We start from the raw sequence: 17,904 nt of genomic DNA, 5'->3' as shown, positions 1-17,904 counted from the left end.
AGGAGATTTGGTTTAGTGATTAATCTCCAGATTTGTTTTCCTAGCAGAGCTTTGTTGAAAGCTTCTGGGTCCTTGAATCCCAAACCTCCTTCCTTTCTTCCCTGAGCCATTTCCTCCAAGAAATCTAGTGCATTTTATTTTTGCCATTAGTTTCTCCCCACCAATAATTTGCCATGGCTGAGCTGAGATCCTTGCAGAGCTTTCTAGTCAATTTGAAGCATGACATAACGTAGGTTGGCATGGCCATTGTGACTGCTTTGAGCATGACTTCTTTTCCAGCAGAACTGAGAAGTTTATTCGTCCAGCTTTCTAGTCTTCTTTTGATGTTGTCTCTAATGAAGCCAAAGATTCGTTCCTTTGTCCTTGACACAACCACGAGAAGACCAAGGTATTTCCCTTGTTTCACTTCTTCCATACCTCTAAGAGCAGTACAGATTTCTTGTTTCTGCCTACATGTCAAGTTCTTGCTAAAAAACACAGATGATTTCTCTAAGTTGATCAGTTGTTTAGAGCTTGTTCATAGACTTTAAGAATCTTCATGAGTTCCTCAGCTTGTTGCAAGTCAGCTTTACAAAAATGAGAGAATCATCCGCAAAAAAGAGATGAGTGATGTTGGGGCCCTGTCTACTGATCTTCAGGCCTTTTAATCTCCTGTTTTCTGCAGCACATTGGAGTAGATTCGAGAAGCCTTTTGAGCAAATCAAGAAGAGATAAGGTGAGAGAGGGTCTCCCTGCCTTATCCCTCTTTCTGGTCTCACAAAACCTTTGTCTTCTCCATTGCAATTGAAGGAGTATGAGACTGTTTCCGTACAGCTTGAAATCCATTTTACCCATTTCTCACAGAATCCCATTTTCTGCACCATGGCTTTAAGGAAGTGCCACTCCACTCTATCGTAAGCTTTAGCCATGTCTAACTTGATAGTCATATACCCTTCTTTCTCTTGCCTTTTGTTTTTCAAAAATTGCAGGTATTCATGAGTAATAATCACATTATCAAGAATTTGCCTATCTAGAATGAAAGCTGATTTATTTTTACTGATGTACTTGTCTAGCACAGGCTTCAGTCTGTTAGCTAGAATCTTAGAGATGATTTTGTACAAGACACTATAGAGGCTGATAAGTCTATAGTTTTTCAGCCCTATAGGGTTCAGAATTTTGGGGATGAGAGAAATGATTGTGTGGTTAATAGATTTAAGCATGCAGCCAGATAAGAAGAAATCTTGTATAGCCTTAACCACATCATTCTTAATCACATTCCAAAATCTTTGAAAGAAAAGTGGGGTCATTCCATCCACACCTGGGGCTTTATCTGGGTTCATGGAAAAGATAGCAGATCTTATTTCCTTCTCACGTACAGGTTTAGTCAGATTAGTGTTCATTTCCTCATTAATAGACTGAGGAATACCCCTTCACTGGAAAATAAGGTCCTATAGAAATTGGAAATCTCATAAACTAATTCCTCTTCATTCTTTGTCCATGATCCATCCTCCCCTTGAACATTGAGGATCCTGTTTCTAGTTCTCCTTCCTTTCACGTAGGCATGAAAGAAGCTAATGTTCGTATCCCCTTCTCTTAGCCAATTCACTTTAAATTTCTGACTCCAAAAAAATTCTTCTTCTTTATAGGCCTCTTTCAGTTGCTCCTTAAGTTCAGACCTTCTCACTTTTTTGTCCTCAAAGTTTGACTTATCTAAGCTCTCTAACCTACTCTTTATGCCATTGATTCTAACTTTGGAGTTTGCTTGGAAAGTGTTTTTCCACTTCAAGATCTCAATTCTGCAGTTTCTCACTTTCCTAGTAACTCTGAACATTCTTGTTCCTTGTTCCTCTGTGTTCCAAGCTTTCTCAATGACTTGATGCATCCCCTCCTTCTGTGTCCATCTCTTGTCAAAATAAAATCTTTTCTTCTTTTTTCTTTTTTCTGGCTCAGTATCCAGCGTTAGCAAACTATGATCAAAGGCAAAGGACTCTGTGCTGGCAGGTTGCTCCTTCAAACTTATGTACCCAGTCATAGCTACTCATACACCTGTCTAGTCTGTCTCACTTCACCTTCATTGTCCCAGTGATTACTCCAAGTCCAAGAGTGACCCTCAAAACCTATTGTAGACACCAAAATTTCTATTCAATTTTAGCTTTTTTTTTATTATTTATTATTGTTTTATTTTATTTTATTTAGATGTCTAAGTTTGCAAAATGATAGTTAGTGTTTGTTTTATTTATTTTAGTAAATTAAGGTTCTTTACTTTTCTTTTTTTTAAACATTTTTGCATTAAATTCCTGGAAAAAAAAAAGAAAATTCTCACAAAAAATTTGTTTTAATCTTTTTAAATTCAATTGCTTCAAAATAAAATGAAAATTTGTAAGGCAATTTCATTTAGGAATTTACCATTTTTTTTGGTTACCCTAAATTGGTTTTGAAAAGAAAAATAAAAAATGGGTGGAACACATGCAAGAGGGTTAAGTGTATGAGGTAGGCATTAGACAAGTGTCTCTATTTTTTTTGACACCACAACACTTAGGAGCTAGGTGGCAAGGACACTTGTTGATTAGGGAGAAATTTGGAGGAAAAAGGCTGAAAACAAAAAAGAAAAAAACAAAGGAAAACCAAGGGGGGAAGCTTCGGGTAAGGAGGGAGTAATAAAGAAACAAGGAAAAAAAGGGTTTTGCGGTGGAGAGAGAAAAAGCTTGGAGAGGCTGCAAAGGAAGAAGGTTACGAGGGAAACAAGAGAGAATCTGGGAGAGAGGTTGCAGGGACAAGGAGGAAAAATCTGGAAAAAAAAAACCAAAGGAAAAAAGGAAAAAGCTACGGGACAAGAGGGGAAGAAAAGAAGAAAGGGAGAAAGGGAAGCTTCGGATAAAGAAAACCAGGAGCTTGGGGAAATCTGGGAAGTAAAAAAGAAAACAAGAGGAAGAAAAAGGCTACGGGAAAAGGAAGGAAAAACAAGAAAGAAACAAGGAAGAGAGGCTGTAGGCAAGGGGGAGGAAAAAGAGAGAAAGAAAGGAAGAAAGGGGGAAAGCTGGAAAAGGAGGAGGAACAAGCGAGGGGTTGACTGAGCAGGAGGAATCTAGGAGTTGTAATCTAGGAGGAATCTAGGAATCTAGGAATCTAGGAGGAATCTCCAATACCTTCACATTCCCATTCCCAATTATCGATCTCTTGGAGTTGTTTGCTAATGATCCAAATTTGCTATCATATCTAATTCATCCAAAATGCAAAGTTTACATTACTTTGAATATGGGGGAAAACATATTATCATTTCAAACTCACGATTTCACCTCGAAAAATTAGATTCACTAGGTTTAGGAGACCCGAGTTGTGAATATGTCCCTAAATGCTTCAAGCTAATTGACTTTTTTCTGATGTCTGCCACACACTATGCAGGTTTAACAAGATGTCCATATAGACCGACTTGATCATAATATAAATCTGAAACATATAACTTAACTAGAAACTAGGAAATCACTTGAGTCAAGCACACGTTAGTTTTAGATGACATTAAAAACTCACTCCACTCATAAATTCACGCGAGTAATGGGAAGACTTTACCTGTGTTTGCAACCACTTGGCAACTTGTAAAGACCTCACGCCATGGTGACACTGCATCATGGACCAAAAGCAACCAGTCAGAGCAGATATCACTAAGTGGAGAATCCAAGATGGTAAAAGTTAAAGGTAGAAAACATGAAAAAGAAGTCAAGTTCATTAAACATAATGCAGATAACACTAAGTAAATATCAGCATATATGAGTACTGGCTTAAGATAAAAGTAAATCCCTTAAAAAAGAAAAAGAATAGAAATCAATGATTACATTTGACATCATAAAATAAATTCCTGCCAAATATGGTTCAACAAATAAGGTATGTATTAACATAACATATTCTAACCATGGTAGAACAGCAAACAGGCAATGAGAGGATGACAAATAATACCCAAACTGCTGAGAGGTTCTAACAATAAATATTGCACACTAGCAAGCCTTTGGCACCTGCGCAAGAAAATCTTATAATCTGACAAAATGCCAATCCAAGAACAGACTTTTTTATCAATCCGTTGCATGAAAAAGCATAAAAGCCATATGGCTAGACATGCACATGCAAGAAAAATTATGATTAACTGAAGTTGATTACATAAAAACATTTTGGCAGGCAAATGAATGGAACATCGTCAGAGTAGAATAGACTTGCAAAGTAAACACAAGAAGCAGCTTAAATAGGTAACCATTTAAGGATTTAAAAACTTAAATAAAATAGCAACAACTAACAAAGTTTAGGCTATAGCACCTTGCATGTGAAGACCAAAAGTAACAAGACATGACTTGCTAGATTCTGCAGCAAAGTAAACACAAGAAGCAGCTTAAATAGGTAACCATTTAAGGATTTAAAAACTTAAATAAAATAGCAACAACTAACAAAGTTTAGGCTATAGCACCTTGCATGTGAAGACCAAAAGTAACAAGACATGACTTGCTAGATTCTGCATATCAGAATATACTACTTAAAGTAAAGAGGAGAAAATATGTACACACCATGACATATGTGTCTTTTTGAGGATCAAATCTCGTTGCAATTTCAGGACCCCAGTTTCCAAACTGGCGAAGTGGAAGAACCTGAAAACTGGGTAAAGAAGCTTTGGCCCTGTTTCAGAGAATAAACAGTATGAGGAATGTGTTCGATCCCAAATCCTAAAAAAGAAAGTTCTCCCTATTAGTGTTTTGCTTTGTCATTGTTATGAGTATGTAGGGGCCGGGTTGGTGGGTATTACTGCAGCTGCAGCTGCCACGGGTAACTTCAATCATTCCTCTTATTTATCATTAGTCTTCCAAAAAAAAATTATGATTACCTGCAACTTATTCATGCAAAGCTGGACATATTTGTCAGGAAATCAAGTTCTTATAAATTACTAGAACCTTCTTGCCAAAGTTCCATCAACAATTGAGACATTAGCAATAAGATGTATGAATAAAATGAAAAGGTTCCCCCAACTTCCTGATGCCATAAGTCCTCAAGTTGTCATTGAATATGACTATGTTCTAAACACATAGCATTAGCAATATGAAGCCCATAATGAAAAGCATCATATATAGAATGCATCCTATCTGACATGTGACAAACATTTTCTGTTTGCAAGAATTTACAGGGTTGGTTCTTCAGTTCCCGTAACAATCTTGAATACTCAACATTCTTGTTCAGAAAGCAATATACACAGACGAAAAACAAATATGGCACTCAACAACATATCAACAGAGTGTATGCCATCCTTTTATTCCACCTTAAGACTACAATACCTTTTAGGTAGAATACTTTGAAATATTCAAGAAGAACAAGATGGATAAAATGTTTCAAGTGCAAGTTAAAACATGCAGTCACATGGGATAAGATCATACACTTCTTCTGGTTCTCGAACATCAATCAGTTGAGCCTCTTCTAAGAAAGAGGGATCTTGCCTCTTTTCATGAAGCTCTGTAGGTGCAATTTCTTCAAGTATTGATTCTTCCCTTCAAATGAAAGCATGGACACGGTAAAAGACCAGCATTGTTTGCATCATAATACCAAATTTTGTGAGCTTACCTTTCAGAAAGAACTTGCAATAGATGCCAACCGAATTTAGTTTTACACTTTACAACGTTGTTCAATGGAGCAGAAAATGCAGCCTCCTCAAATTCTGGCACCTAATAAGTTCCAAGATGCAGAAAAATAACTCAAATGGCAGAGATGATAACTGCATTATGAGGATGCGGACGTAGGTCTTCAATTGAGTTAAATTTACTATCTTGATTCTGTTAGGAAAAAACTGAGCATAATAAACTGCAGCCACTCCCATTGATGTGTAACATGTACCACTGGCAATCAAAATTCTAATACCACCATATGCCCCTTAACAGGTAACTTTTCCTCAGCAGATATTCTAACACGGGGAACTACTGTATTAGTGAAACAGCCATTAGTACTGAAATAAATTATTAGCTTTATCCAGATAATATCAGATAAGATTCTACCCAGTTGATTCAACTAATTTGTTTATCTGGCAGCCAAAACACAGAAATAAGTACAGATATTCAATACTTCGGATTTTTTTGCTTTCCTTGTGGAAAAGGAAATAATGCACCAGAATGTGAAATACCTGATAAAGCATTGACATGAGATTCAGATACTACATTCAAGAAGTGAAAGGAAAACAACCAACGGAAGCCTTCAAAGGAGCTTTATTTGATGCTAAATAGAAAACCAAATCATGTGCACAAAATCTGCTGTCTTTGCAGCTTGTTGCTGAATGAAAAATGTCTTATCATTACCACCACCACTGTGTACTTCAATTCACTCAAATAATTGTAAAATTTCTAGAAGATTGGAAAGGGAAAAAAAGGATGTAACCGAGTTTAAGTTATTAAAAAAAAAAATCGAACTAAGGTCCCGAAATTCTCTTTAACAGGCACAGAACAGCATTTTACCAATCCCACCTGAAATGAAAAAGATAGTTGACCAAAAAAAATTGAGCTTCCAGACTGAAAAGCGTACACGATATGTAATTGTTGGTTAATTGCTTCGAGTAACAATTATGCTTAGCAAATCTTTTCTTACACTCAAATTCTTTTTGTTGCTAACTGATGAACTTGAGAGAAATCTTTCAAACTCTAGTACCAGGATCCGCATTGAAACAAGTCAACAAATTAACAGGTCATCAAGAATTTTTTCAGCATCTAGAATTGTTTATCAATCTAGCAATATGAGCTATTGTTAGCATTCTGAACAGATGTCTATTTTGCTTTTTCTATTCTCTTTTCGTCCCCAGTCCATATCTGTAGGACATTTGAAACACTTAAAAAGCTCCTAAAAATTCTTTGCTTCATGGTAACCAGTCAAAACTCAAATCAAAAGTCTAAATCTAGGGACGGACAAGATCATCTTGCTATATTGACCAAAAGGCTGAACAAACAGCCATGTATTCACAACAAAATGCAAGAGCTTCAATGTAACTGTTCAATTTGTCTCTGGAGTAAAAGCATGCCTTATTAATAACCATGAAAATTAAGATCTTCAATGTCAGATTCTAATTTTGAAATCATAGGGCAAGTGTGCATGTGGGGCAGCAAATCTGTTCCTATTCTTCTTTTCTATACTAGTTTTCATTGCATCACAATGCCAAGTGAAATCGTTTGATGAATCTATTGCCCCCAGAAGAGCTTGTAACTAATACCAAATTGTAGTATATGTGCTTGGTCTATGATTAAGTACTAAGGTCCAATAGACAATATAATGTTGCCCGGCCATTCTGCATGATCACTCTAGCATGATATGCCGTGTTCTTTGAACAAACATTTCGAATTTCTGAAGTCTTCATATTGCTTTTTCTTGAAGTTTGACTAGTTATTTCACAGATTGTGAAGCACAAAGAAACAGCATGAGCACTAATTACTAACCAAAATAGCCATTCGATGTATATCTGTCCATTGTAATATGAACAAGTTTTCCATATTCAAAAGAGTTTTGAGTTCTGTTTAGAGTTCCTAAAACAATCCCTGGACAGAACTCATTCATGTAGCACATTGGTAACAAAATGTCACTGCAGGAAACACCTAAACCATAAACGTAGAATAAAGATAGGTATTCCAAGAACCTTTACATTAACTGCTCCAGCACGTGCAAATAAATGTTTATGAGCTGTTTACTATTAACTCTACACTTGGTACAAAAGCTTAAGCTTCCAAATGAAGCCCCCTGTGTATGTCTTTAATCATCACTTTAGCATACACACGGAGCCTCATAGGTTTATTATCTTGACCGCCTTGAGTTAGATCCTGACATTATTGCCTCCCCAAGCTCATGATATCTTATAAGTTATGCTCATTGAGCAAGTAATGCATTTATATCATTCACTGGAAGCAAAATAATGAAGCAAATGAAAATAATATAGACTAATATGGGCATTATATAGCACATATCTGTCTGGAACAGAAATAAGCACAAAGGAATACCATTTGTCCCTTCCTCACCCAACCAAGCATTCCCCCTTCCTCTTTTGATGGACAAATTGAATATTCGACAGCCAAGTCGCTTATATCCTCTCCTGAATACAACGTAGATTTCATTATCGGAACAACTTAATCAGACAAACATAAAAATCTTGCTTTTAGAAATAACTGATATTCAATGGAAGATATTGAATACAAAAGCCAAGATCAAAAGCAACTTGCTGTTGCTTTTCTTGAAAATGCCAGATAAAAGGGCTAATAGATGATGATCGTCAAACAAAAAGTACACAAGAACTAAAAAAAGACCTTGCGTGATTCTTTTCTGTAGCTCCAGCAGAAGCTTAAGATCATCTTCTCTCACAAGCAGATGCTGAACTAATATTTCCCTGCCAGCAGTGGAACCACTTGAGCTCTCAGAACCACCACTCCCAGCACTAAACAAGGCTGAACACTCCAATTATTAAAATAATAACAAGAAGAAGTAATCATGAAGCTGAATGAGAAAAGAAATATGTAATATTAGGGATGTAAAAATCATTGATGTCATGGGTGTCTGTATGAGAAAAAAATAATTAAAATAATGGATTACTATTTAGTTCTTTTCAATTTTAAACCACTAATAGTACATCAAGCATGTGCTTCAAGTGTCCAACATATACTGGTTAGTTCCTTTGTGCTTTCCAGCTAAAATTTGGGCTCAGCCTTCTATTCAGTAACTGAAGCTAAACAACAAACGTAAAGTCAAAATTGAACAGTAAAGTTTTCACTTGGCAGTTGGTTCTTAAGTTCCAATTGTTCAATTCATTATATTTCATGATCTAGTTGGCAGTACTGCATCTAGTTGCACCTGATTTTAGCTGAAAATGCCTCGATGCTTGATTTGTTTTCTTTCAAGGTAATTACAGTTTTAAGTAGAAAATGAAAATAAAAAGGGAAAAAAAAGAACGAACACAGTGATAAGTTGCAAGCTAAGTTTATGGAAGAAGCTACTTATAGTTGCTTTCTGCTGCAAATGAAGCAGTAAAACTTAAAAAGAATGTTATACTATGATCAACTCAAATTGCCAGTGCCATTAGTCTTAGTCTGGTGAAATGTACGCAACAACACAAAACATGAGCACACAAATATGACAATGAACGAGTACATTGTAAATATACGACCAACCAACGTCTCTAACCATTGAACCGATTTTAATTTTTTTTCCCAATTTTGTCACATCTAGACCACGGGTGTACTCAAACTGCTATATTCCAGTTCCAGCTCCAGAAAAATGTAAAAAGCTCGAACTTGATTTCAAGCTAATCCCTCGAGACAAGCTCAAACTCAGCTCACATGGTATGATAAGATCAAGTTCAACTCATCTGAGTTGAGCTCAATTCTGTGAGCTTGAGGTCAAGCTCAATCAAGCTTCAGTGATATAAATTAATATCTTACATTCCCCAAATAAGGTACACAACAGACCTTTCACATTAACAGACAAAAGAACATTTACCAATCAATTAAGCTCTCACAAGTAGCTTAAACTGTATATTGGACCCATTCACCTCATGGTAAACCACATTCACAAATATCAAGAAAATAACTAATTTATGAACTACTCCAAAAAAAAAAATTGCCACTTTCCCCTAAAAAATTTGGAAAAAAGGGGAAACACAAAATAGTAGAGGGAAGATGGAGTTTGATAGAATGACAAACCTGTGAGGCCTCTGGGACAAAACTGATGAATGCCCGCCATAGGAGGTATCCCTTTGAAACTGGAAGAGTAAAAATGACGAGGCAAATCGGGTGTACCTAAAAGGGCTTTCTTGGAGAGCATTGTCTGATGATGCAGCAGAGAAAATTTAACAGGGGAAGAAGTAAAAAATGGTTCTGATAATGGTGATGATGAGAAGTTGAGAGAAGGGATGAGAGTTAAGAGAGATGGAGCAGAGGAAACTGGTGGTAGTAGCGAAGAAGATGCTCTTAACATTTCTTGATCCTTGGCAAATTTCTTGCAGAGAATAATATGGCTTTGATGGTTCTGTTACTAAAATAAAAGTTTTTGCTTTGATTTAGTATAGGTTTTATTTGGAGACAACTCAGGAGGTTCTCTGCTACGGGAATTCTTTGATTCTTTCTACTAGTTATGAAGGCACGAATGTGTAGGGATTTTACTAAGAATTTGTAGATGGATAATTATTACTTTTGTTTTAAGTATAAGTGGGATTGCTCAAATTTACAATCCCTTCGTCAAATCACCTGATCCATCCTCTTCGAAAGATGGATAATTATCTGGTAGTTACTAATGTAAAATTATGTGATAGTTATTAATGCATGATTGGTCCAACACAATTTGTTAAAATGTATTCAAGTGTTTGAGTTTTACAAAGGTAAATTAATTAAGAAAAGTGTATAAATGTAACGGTTGGTCTAATGGATTGTGTTTATTGGGCACTTTGTTAAGATGTATTCAAGTGTTAGAGTTTTACAAAGCTAAATTAATTAGGAAAAGTGTATAAATATAAGAGAGGGATAATAATTGTTAATGAATGTATACATATTAAGTTAGGTGGAATTTAGGTGTATTAGTACACTTGTTAAGAAAATCCATTAACGTGAATCAAGAATTCTATTAGATAAATAAATAAAAAAAAGAAGATGGGAGGTACTATATCTTGTGTGATACATTTACAATGGTAGGGTGGATGTATACATTCTTCTATTTATTTATTTTTATGGAGTGGGTAATTTAAGTATTATTGATTTAATGGGTAACCAATTAGTTTGTTAGTTGTAGTGGGTGACTAATTTAGTGGGCGTTTAACTTTTAATGGGTGGGTTACTAAATAACTAAATAAGATACATTCTAATGGGTGTTTTGGAGTCCGTCATTAAGATATTTAAAATTTACCTAATTTAGCATGTGAATGCAGATACTGCCCTGCAGATACTGACCCCATGGGAGACTTGAAGGGACTGAGACAGATCAGGTTAGTAAGGGAATACCAAGAGGCGTTCGAAGAATTGCTAAACAGAGTTGACCTCCCTGAACCATATGATGTGAGCTGTTTTATAAGAGGATAAAAGGAGGAAATTCAGCTAGCTGTGAGAATGTTTATGCCGCGTGACTTATAGCATGCAGTTGGATTAGCGAAGATGGAGGAGGCTAAAATTCAGAACTCGCTAAGGCAGGGGAGATACAGTGGACTGTCAAGGTTTACAGGTTCCTACACTAAGGGTGTGACTGGCAACTTCAATCATCCAGGTAGCCTTAGTGCCAATGACAGTCCGTTGCTACCCCGACCTAGTGGGAAGAAGGAAGAGCCCAAGAAGTTAGGCTGATTCTTTAGTACGTCGGAAATGGATGCGAAACGGGCCAAAGGATTATGTTATTGGTGTGATGAGAAGTACGGGCCCAACCATCAGTGTAGGAGGAGGCAACTATACAAGATTGAGTACGTAGAAGAGCCTGAGGAGTCTTGGGAGGATATCAATCACGAAGAAGAGGAAGAGGAGACTGTGACCGAAGGTGAGCTAGCACAAATATCTGCGAATGCCATGAGTAGCTTGAAGGTCCCCAATTTCAGCACTATGAGAGTGCAGGGCAATATTGGCAAGAATACCTTTAGCATTCTCATCGACTGTGGGAGCTCTCACAACTTTTTGCACTCTGAGGTGGTGAAAAAGTTCGGTCTTAAGACAGTACAGGTGGATCCGATGAAGGTAGTAGTAGCTGATGGAAAAGCCCTCATGACCACTAGTCTCTGTCCAAAATTCCGGTGGAAAATGCAGGGGCAAGATTTTGAAGGAGACGTATTAATCTTACCTGTTGGTGGCTGCGAAGTGGTATTGGGAATGCAATGGCTCTCCACGATAGGAGATGTCAAATGGAACTTTGCGAAGCTAAAGATAGAATTTATGCATAGGGGCAACAAGGTCGCGTTACGGGGTTCCAAGCAGCAAGCTACCCAGCTGATTCCAAAGAAGCAGATGCAAAGACTTTTGAGTAAACCCGAACAGATTGAGTCAGCCCAGTTATGCTTTATTTCAGTACAGCAGTTGGGGGAACCGGAGATGAAGCCGAGCTACTTGTCTGTGGAAAAGAACACAAAGGTAACTCATTTCCAGTCTCAGCTTGACTCAATGTTGCGTAAATACCAGGAGGTGTTTGAAGAGCCCACTGACTTACCCCCTACTAGAGCACATGATCATAGAATTTTCCTTAAAGAAGGGGCACAACCCATCAATGTCAGACCCTATCGCTACCCAACATTTCAGAAGAGAGAGATTGAGAAGTTGGTGAGGGAGATGCTGAGTAGCGACATTATAAGGCCTAGCAATAGCCCTTTTTCATCCCCAGTAGGCTTAGTCAAAAAAAAGAATGGCACATGGAGAATGTGTGTGGACTATAGGGACTTGAATAAGGCAACTATAAAGGATAAATTTCCCATACCACTTATTGGAGAGTTGTTGGATGAGTTGTTTGGAGCTGTTATTTTCACCAAGTTAGACTTACGATCAGGCTACCATCAAATCCGAATGCATCCGGACGACATATCTAAAACTGCGTTTCGAACCTATGATGGTCATTACGAATTTATGGTAATGCCGTTTGGGTTAACCAACGCCCCATCAACCTTTCAAAGCCTTATGAACGATATTTTCAGACCATTCCTGAGGAAGTTTCTATTGGTATTTTTCGATGACATCTTAATCTATAGTAAATCTGGGAGTGAGCACTTGCAGCATTTGGGCTTTGTGTTTGACACTTTGGTCCAATACCAGTTGAAGGTGAAGAGAAGTAAATGTTCGTTTGCCACTCACCAAATTGAATATTTGGGACACCTGATTTTGGCTACAGGAGTGAGTACAGACCCACAAAAGATCGCTTGTATTCAGCAATGGCCTACGCCTATAACTATCAAGGAGTTGCGAGGGTTTTTGGGGCTAATGGGCTACTATCGCAAATTTGTCAGAGAATATGGTAAATTGGCACGTCCCTTGACTGATCTCCTGAAGAAGAATGCTTTCTGTTGGCACGAGGAAGCAACCAAAGCTTTCAACCAGTTAAAGTCAGCGATGTCGACACCACCCATGTTGGCTCTTCCAGATTTTTCAAGGGAATTCGTGGTAGAGACGGATGCTTCTAACACTGGAATTGGCACAGTCCTTCTACAGCAGGGCAGACCAATAGCATTTTTTAGCAAGGCATTAGTAGCTCAACATCAAGGGCTATCCGTGTATGAGAAGGAGATGTTGGCGGTGGTGAGTGCGGTGCAGAAATGGCGACCATATCTTCTAGGGGGCATTTCATTATCAAGACGGATCATCAGAGTCTCAAGTACCTGATGGATCAGAAGATCTCTACTCCTAGCCAATAGAAATGGTTATCCAAACTTATGGGCTATGACTACGAGGTACAATATAAGAAAGGTAGCGAGAATGTCACAGCGGATGCCTTGTCTAGACAACCACATCCCACCTCGACCCTTCATTCTATTAGCAGGGTCTCCACCACCCTTATGACTCAGATAGAGCAATCCTAGAAGGATGATCCTAAGCTTCAGGACATTATCCAGCAGCTTTCGTCAGGGATTGACTCAAAATACAAACACTACCGTTGGGATCAACAGCAGCTACGCAGAAAAGGAAAGCTTGTCATGGGAGATGAAGCGTCACTAAGGAAGGAGCTGGTCGAACTATGGCACTCCAACCCCTTTGGAGGCCATTCGGGTATCCTAGTTACATATCGAAAGCTGAAGGGCACCTTCTACTGGAAGCATATGTACAAGGACGTCTATGATTTCATCACAGCATGCAACACTTGCCAGCGCCATAAATCTGGCCTCTCGGCATATCCGGGTTTACTACAACCTTTGCCAGTGCCTGAGCACGTTTGGTCTGACATCTCAATGGATTTCATTGAGGGTGTTCCAAAGTCCCATGGCAAACAGGTTATATTGGTGATGGTGGATAGATTGAATAAATACGCTCATTTCTGTGGGCTATCACATCCTTACACGGCCTTGGATGTTGCTCAATTGTTTCTGGACCACATCTTCAAGTTACATGGCCTGCCGCGTACTATCATGAGTGACAGAGACTCCATTTTTCTTATTCACTTTTGGAGGGAGTTGTTCAAGCTTCTACAGGTTCGGCTGTAATTTTCTAGCTCTTATCATCCGCAGACGGATGGACAAACGGAAGTGGTGAACAGGTGTTTAGAGAATTATCTCTGCTACATGACAAGTGACTACCCCAAGGCTTGGTCTTCATGGTTGCCTTTGGCCGAGTACTGGTACAATACTAACTTTCATTCGGCCATCAAGACTACTCCCTTTCAGGTGGTTTATGGTCAAGCACCACCCGTGCATATTCCCTACTTACCCGGTTCAGCTACAGTGGATGCAGTGGACAGGAGCTTAGCTGCTCGGGAGAGGGCACTGCACACTCTCAAGCACAACCTCAAGACTGCTCAACACCGAATGAAGCACCTGGCCGATAAACACAGGTCGGATAGGGAGTTTCAGGTAGGCGACTTGGTGTATGTGAAGCTACGGCCGTACAGACAGCATTCTCTCAAGTCTTCCAGCTGCCAGAAGCTGTCCCCCAGATAATTTGGCCCTTTTCCTATTTTGGAACGTATAGGGAATGTGGCATACAGATTGCAGCTGCCTGCTCAAGCCAAGATTCACTCGACGTTTCATGTCTCCTTACTCAAGAAAAAGGTCGGCCAGCAACCTGTCACAACCCATCTACCTGAGACAACCACTGACCAGGGACACTTACTGGTGGAGCCAACTGCTATTTTGGATAGAAGGCTGGTTAAACATGGGAATAAGGCTGCCACTCAGGTCTTGGTACAGTGGAGCAGCTCGTTCCCTGAAGATGTGATGTGGGAGTTTTTGTATGATTTGCGCCAGAGGTTTCTTCCCTTCAGTCCTTGAGGACAAGGACTTTCTCGATGGGGGGCATCTGATACGTAGAAAGAGGCATGCAAATATCTGATTTGTAGAAATAGACATGCAAATGTAATTACCGCATGTTAGGGGGAGTAATGTTGTAATTTTCATATTACGTTCACGTGTAGAGCAAGTTTAGCAGAGGCGGTCACATGGGTAGTAGTTAGTTAGTTTGTTATAACTGATGCCATATAATCAAGTCGGTAAAGGCCGCGAGAATAAAAGGGCCAGAGGGAGACAGAGGAAGCATCATTCATTCTGTCAAAATATCTTGATTCTTTCCAGCACTCTTGTACTTTCTCTGGGTTAATAAAAGCAATACTCTACTATCTCAGAGAAATGTTCTTTATTCTATTTCATTTCTCCTGGTGTAGAGTTTGATCTTTTCTGCCTTCTGTACCAATTGTCTGATGATGCAGCAGAGAAAATTTAACAGGGGAAGAAGTAAAAAATGGTTCTGATAATGGTAATGATGAGAAGTTGAGAGAAGGGATGAGAGTTAAGAGAGATGGAGCAGAGGAAACTGGTGGTAGTAGCGAAGAAGATGCTCTTAACATTTCTTGATCCTTGGCAAATTTCTTGCAGAGAATAATATGGCTTTGATGGTTCTGTTACTAAAATAAAATAAGGTTTTTGCTTTGATTTAGGTTTTATTTGGAGAAAACTCAGGAGGTTCTCTGCTATGGGAATTCTTTGATTCTTTCTACTAGTTATGAAGGCACAAATGTGTAGGGATTTTACTAAGAATTTGTAGATGGATAATTATTACTTTTTTTTAAGTATAAGTGGGATTGCTCAAATTTACAATCCCTTTGTCAAATCACCTGATCCATCCTCTTCCAAAGATGGATAATTATCTAGTAGTTACTAATGTAAAATTATGTGATAGTTATTAATGCATGATTGGTCCAACACAGTTTGTTAAAATGTATTCAAGTGTTTGAGTTTTACAAAGGTAAATTAATTAAGAAAAGTGTATAAATGTAACGGTTGGTCTAATGGATTGTGCTTATTGGGCACTTTGTTAAGATGTATTCAAGTGTTAGAGTTTTACAAAGCTAAATTAATTAGGAAAAGTGTATAAATATAAGAAGGGGATAATAATTGTTAATGAATGTATACATATTAAGTTAGGTGGAATTTAGGTGTATTAGTACACTTGTTAAGAAAAATCCATTAACGTGAATCAAGAATTCTTTTAGATAAATAAATTAAAAAAAGAAGATGGGAGGTCTATATCTTGTGTGATACATTTACAATGGTAGGGTGGATGTATACATTCTTTTATTTATTTATTTTTATGGAGTGGGTAATTTAAGTATTATTGATTTAATGGGTAACCAATTAATTTGTTAGTTGTAGTGGGTGACTAATTTAGTGGGCGTTTAACTTTTAATGGGTGGGTTACTAAATAACTAAATAAGATACATTCTAATGGGTGTTTTGGAGTCCGTCATTAAGATATTTAAAATTTACCTAATTTAGCATGTGAATGCAGATACTGCCCTGCATTCAGATATCTTCACAAATGAGTTCCATTCTTGCCAAAAAAAATTGGAGAAAATTGCAGAAACCTCCCTTGAGGTTTCTGACACTTACACTCACCTCCCCTGCAGTTTGAGAAAGGGTTAATCACACTTTATCCCCTTTAAGTATTGGTCATTTCTCAATTTACCCCCCAACGTTTGTTTTTCCACAGTTTACCCCTTCTGTCAGTCCAGCTAAGCAATTGCATCATTAAAAACTTCAAGATGCCGAAATTGCCATTGGAAGAGAGCCGTTTGTTTTGGCTGACTAAAATTTCCCTCAATGAGTTATAAAAATGGGTATCTGATAATTTTTAGCCTATTTTTTCTCTTTCATGCTTTCATCCAGTTATAACCTATTTTTTCTCTTTCATTTCAACAGATCCAACAGTTCCTAAAATTTTTTTTGTCAACTAAAAGTATCATAAAAATGTCACAAAGTGCTTCAAATAACGTTGAAAGATCGCCCCAAAAAATGTGTGAATGTGGTAAAGAGGCACCACTGTGCACCTCGTGGACACTCGAAAATCCGGGAAGAAAATTTTACTGCTGCTCAAATTACAATGTGAATTTGTCATTAATGATATGTTATTATTGTCTTTAATTTTGCTCTATACATGAATAAGTTAAAACGAGTTTTAGACAACTATATTTTCTTTTTATTCAGAAACGGCATGCATGTGGGCACTTCTCATGGGTAGATAGAGGAGAGAGAAAAGATGACCGATAATGACAAAAGGTTCCCTACCTTTTGTCTTCTGAATTTTTTTTTTGTCCCATGTGCCAAATGGAGGGAAATTTCCCTCCTCCATTATTCTAGGATAATTTTGGAAACTTTTCTTTATCCCTTTCATAAATCTAGAGATATGGATATTTTGGGTTGTTCATTATTTTCTTAAGAATATTACTATCTTTTCATTATTCTATTTTATCTCCATTAGGGTTAACTGTTAGTCTTTGGGATAAACTGTGAAAAAACAAACATTAGGGGGTAAATTGATAAATGGCCCATACGTAAAGCGGATAAAGTGCAATTAACCCTTTGAGAAATAGCACTGACCTTTCTTGAACTTACTGATTCTTTGCATATTCAGTCCAGGCAATTAAAATATTATTTTAGGGAGTGAAATGAGAAATTTGTACTAGATTTGCCCTTTGTGCTACATGCCAATTTGTACTCAATTTCTTCCTCTAAAACTTTTTTCATTAGCAAATCTTGCAGGATCCACCCTAGATTCCACAAATTTCACTGTATATTAGAACCGAATTGAAAAACACATACAAATAAATAGCCTTCATACCTTACTAATGATGCTTTTAAGAGAAACCTCAACCTTTCCTTCCAAAGTTTCACCACACAGCTTCTTAAGAACTAAAGGGAGAGTTTAATCGGTTTAGATTTTGGATTTTCATTCAAATTAAGCTAAAAAGCAAGATGAAAATTGATTGGGTTTCTTCCCTCTCCTC

The 17,904-nt window shown here is 37.7% G+C and overlaps 3 protein-coding genes across 4 annotated transcripts; 1 reads left to right on the top strand and 2 right to left on the bottom strand.

The window, feature by feature from the left end:
* Positions 1-1,375: 1,375 nt before the first annotated feature.
* LOC140016754 (uncharacterized) lies at positions 1,376-2,011 on the bottom strand. Its single transcript, XM_072070471.1, has one exon. It carries the CDS (start codon positions 2,009-2,011, stop codon positions 1,376-1,378), a length of 636 nt encoding a protein of 211 aa, XP_071926572.1.
* A 1,469-nt stretch (positions 2,012-3,480) lies between these two features.
* LOC113693264 (rhodanese-like/PpiC domain-containing protein 12, chloroplastic) lies at positions 3,481-10,001 on the bottom strand. 2 transcript variants are annotated; one of them, XM_027211827.2, is made up of 7 exons: positions 9,666-10,001; positions 8,277-8,414; positions 7,974-8,065; positions 5,569-5,669; positions 5,385-5,495; positions 4,527-4,635; positions 3,481-3,597 (listed from the first exon to the last, which is right to left on the bottom strand). In XM_027211827.2, the coding sequence occupies exons 1-7, from the start codon at positions 9,937-9,939 to the stop codon at positions 3,496-3,498; spliced, it is 927 nt and encodes a 308-aa protein (XP_027067628.2). In that variant the 5' UTR covers positions 9,940-10,001; the 3' UTR covers positions 3,481-3,495. The 2 variants fall into 2 exon arrangements, with proteins under 2 accessions (XP_027067628.2, XP_071910536.1); XM_072054435.1 differs by lacking the exon at positions 3,481-3,597 and adding an exon at positions 3,954-3,986.
* Positions 10,002-14,191: 4,190 nt separating this feature from the next.
* On the top strand, positions 14,192-15,475 carry LOC140016750 (uncharacterized). Its single transcript, XM_072070448.1, has 3 exons — positions 14,192-14,493; positions 14,614-14,874; positions 15,331-15,475. The coding sequence occupies exons 1-3, from the start codon at positions 14,192-14,194 to the stop codon at positions 15,473-15,475; spliced, it is 708 nt and encodes a 235-aa protein (XP_071926549.1).
* The last annotated feature ends 2,429 nt before the right edge of the window (positions 15,476-17,904 follow it).

Source organism: Coffea arabica, chromosome 1e, assembly GCF_036785885.1.
Source record: "Coffea arabica cultivar ET-39 chromosome 1e, Coffea Arabica ET-39 HiFi, whole genome shotgun sequence".
NCBI lineage: Eukaryota > Viridiplantae > Streptophyta > Magnoliopsida > Gentianales > Rubiaceae > Coffea > Coffea arabica.
The sequence above is the reverse complement of the archived record's forward strand: the minus strand, read 5'-3'. Positions and strand labels throughout refer to the sequence as shown.

Bases quoted from the DNA above. Each gene is read 5' to 3' on its own strand.
- LOC113693264 (XM_027211827.2), bottom strand. From the start codon at position 9,939: ATGTTAAGAGCATCTTCTTCGCTACTACCACCAGTTTCCTCTGCTCCA. The intron at 8,066-8,276 runs GTCTTTTTTTAG...CGTTGTATTCAG, and splicing joins ACAGAAAAGAATCACGCAAG to GAGAGGATATAAGCGACTTG. The intron at 3,598-4,526 runs GTGTGTACATAT...TCCATGATGCAG, and splicing joins AAAAAGACACATATGTCATG to TGTCACCATGGCGTGAGGTC.
- LOC140016750 (XM_072070448.1), top strand. From the start codon at position 14,192: ATGACAAGTGACTACCCCAAGGCTTGGTCTTCATGGTTGCCTTTGGCC. The intron at 14,494-14,613 runs GTATGTGAAGCT...TGTGGCATACAG, and splicing joins TTTCAGGTAGGCGACTTGGT to ATTGCAGCTGCCTGCTCAAG. The intron at 14,875-15,330 runs GTTTCTTCCCTT...CTGATGATGCAG, and splicing joins TTGTATGATTTGCGCCAGAG to CAGAGAAAATTTAACAGGGG.
- LOC140016754 (XM_072070471.1), bottom strand. From the start codon at position 2,011: ATGACTGGGTACATAAGTTTGAAGGAGCAACCTGCCAGCACAGAGTCC.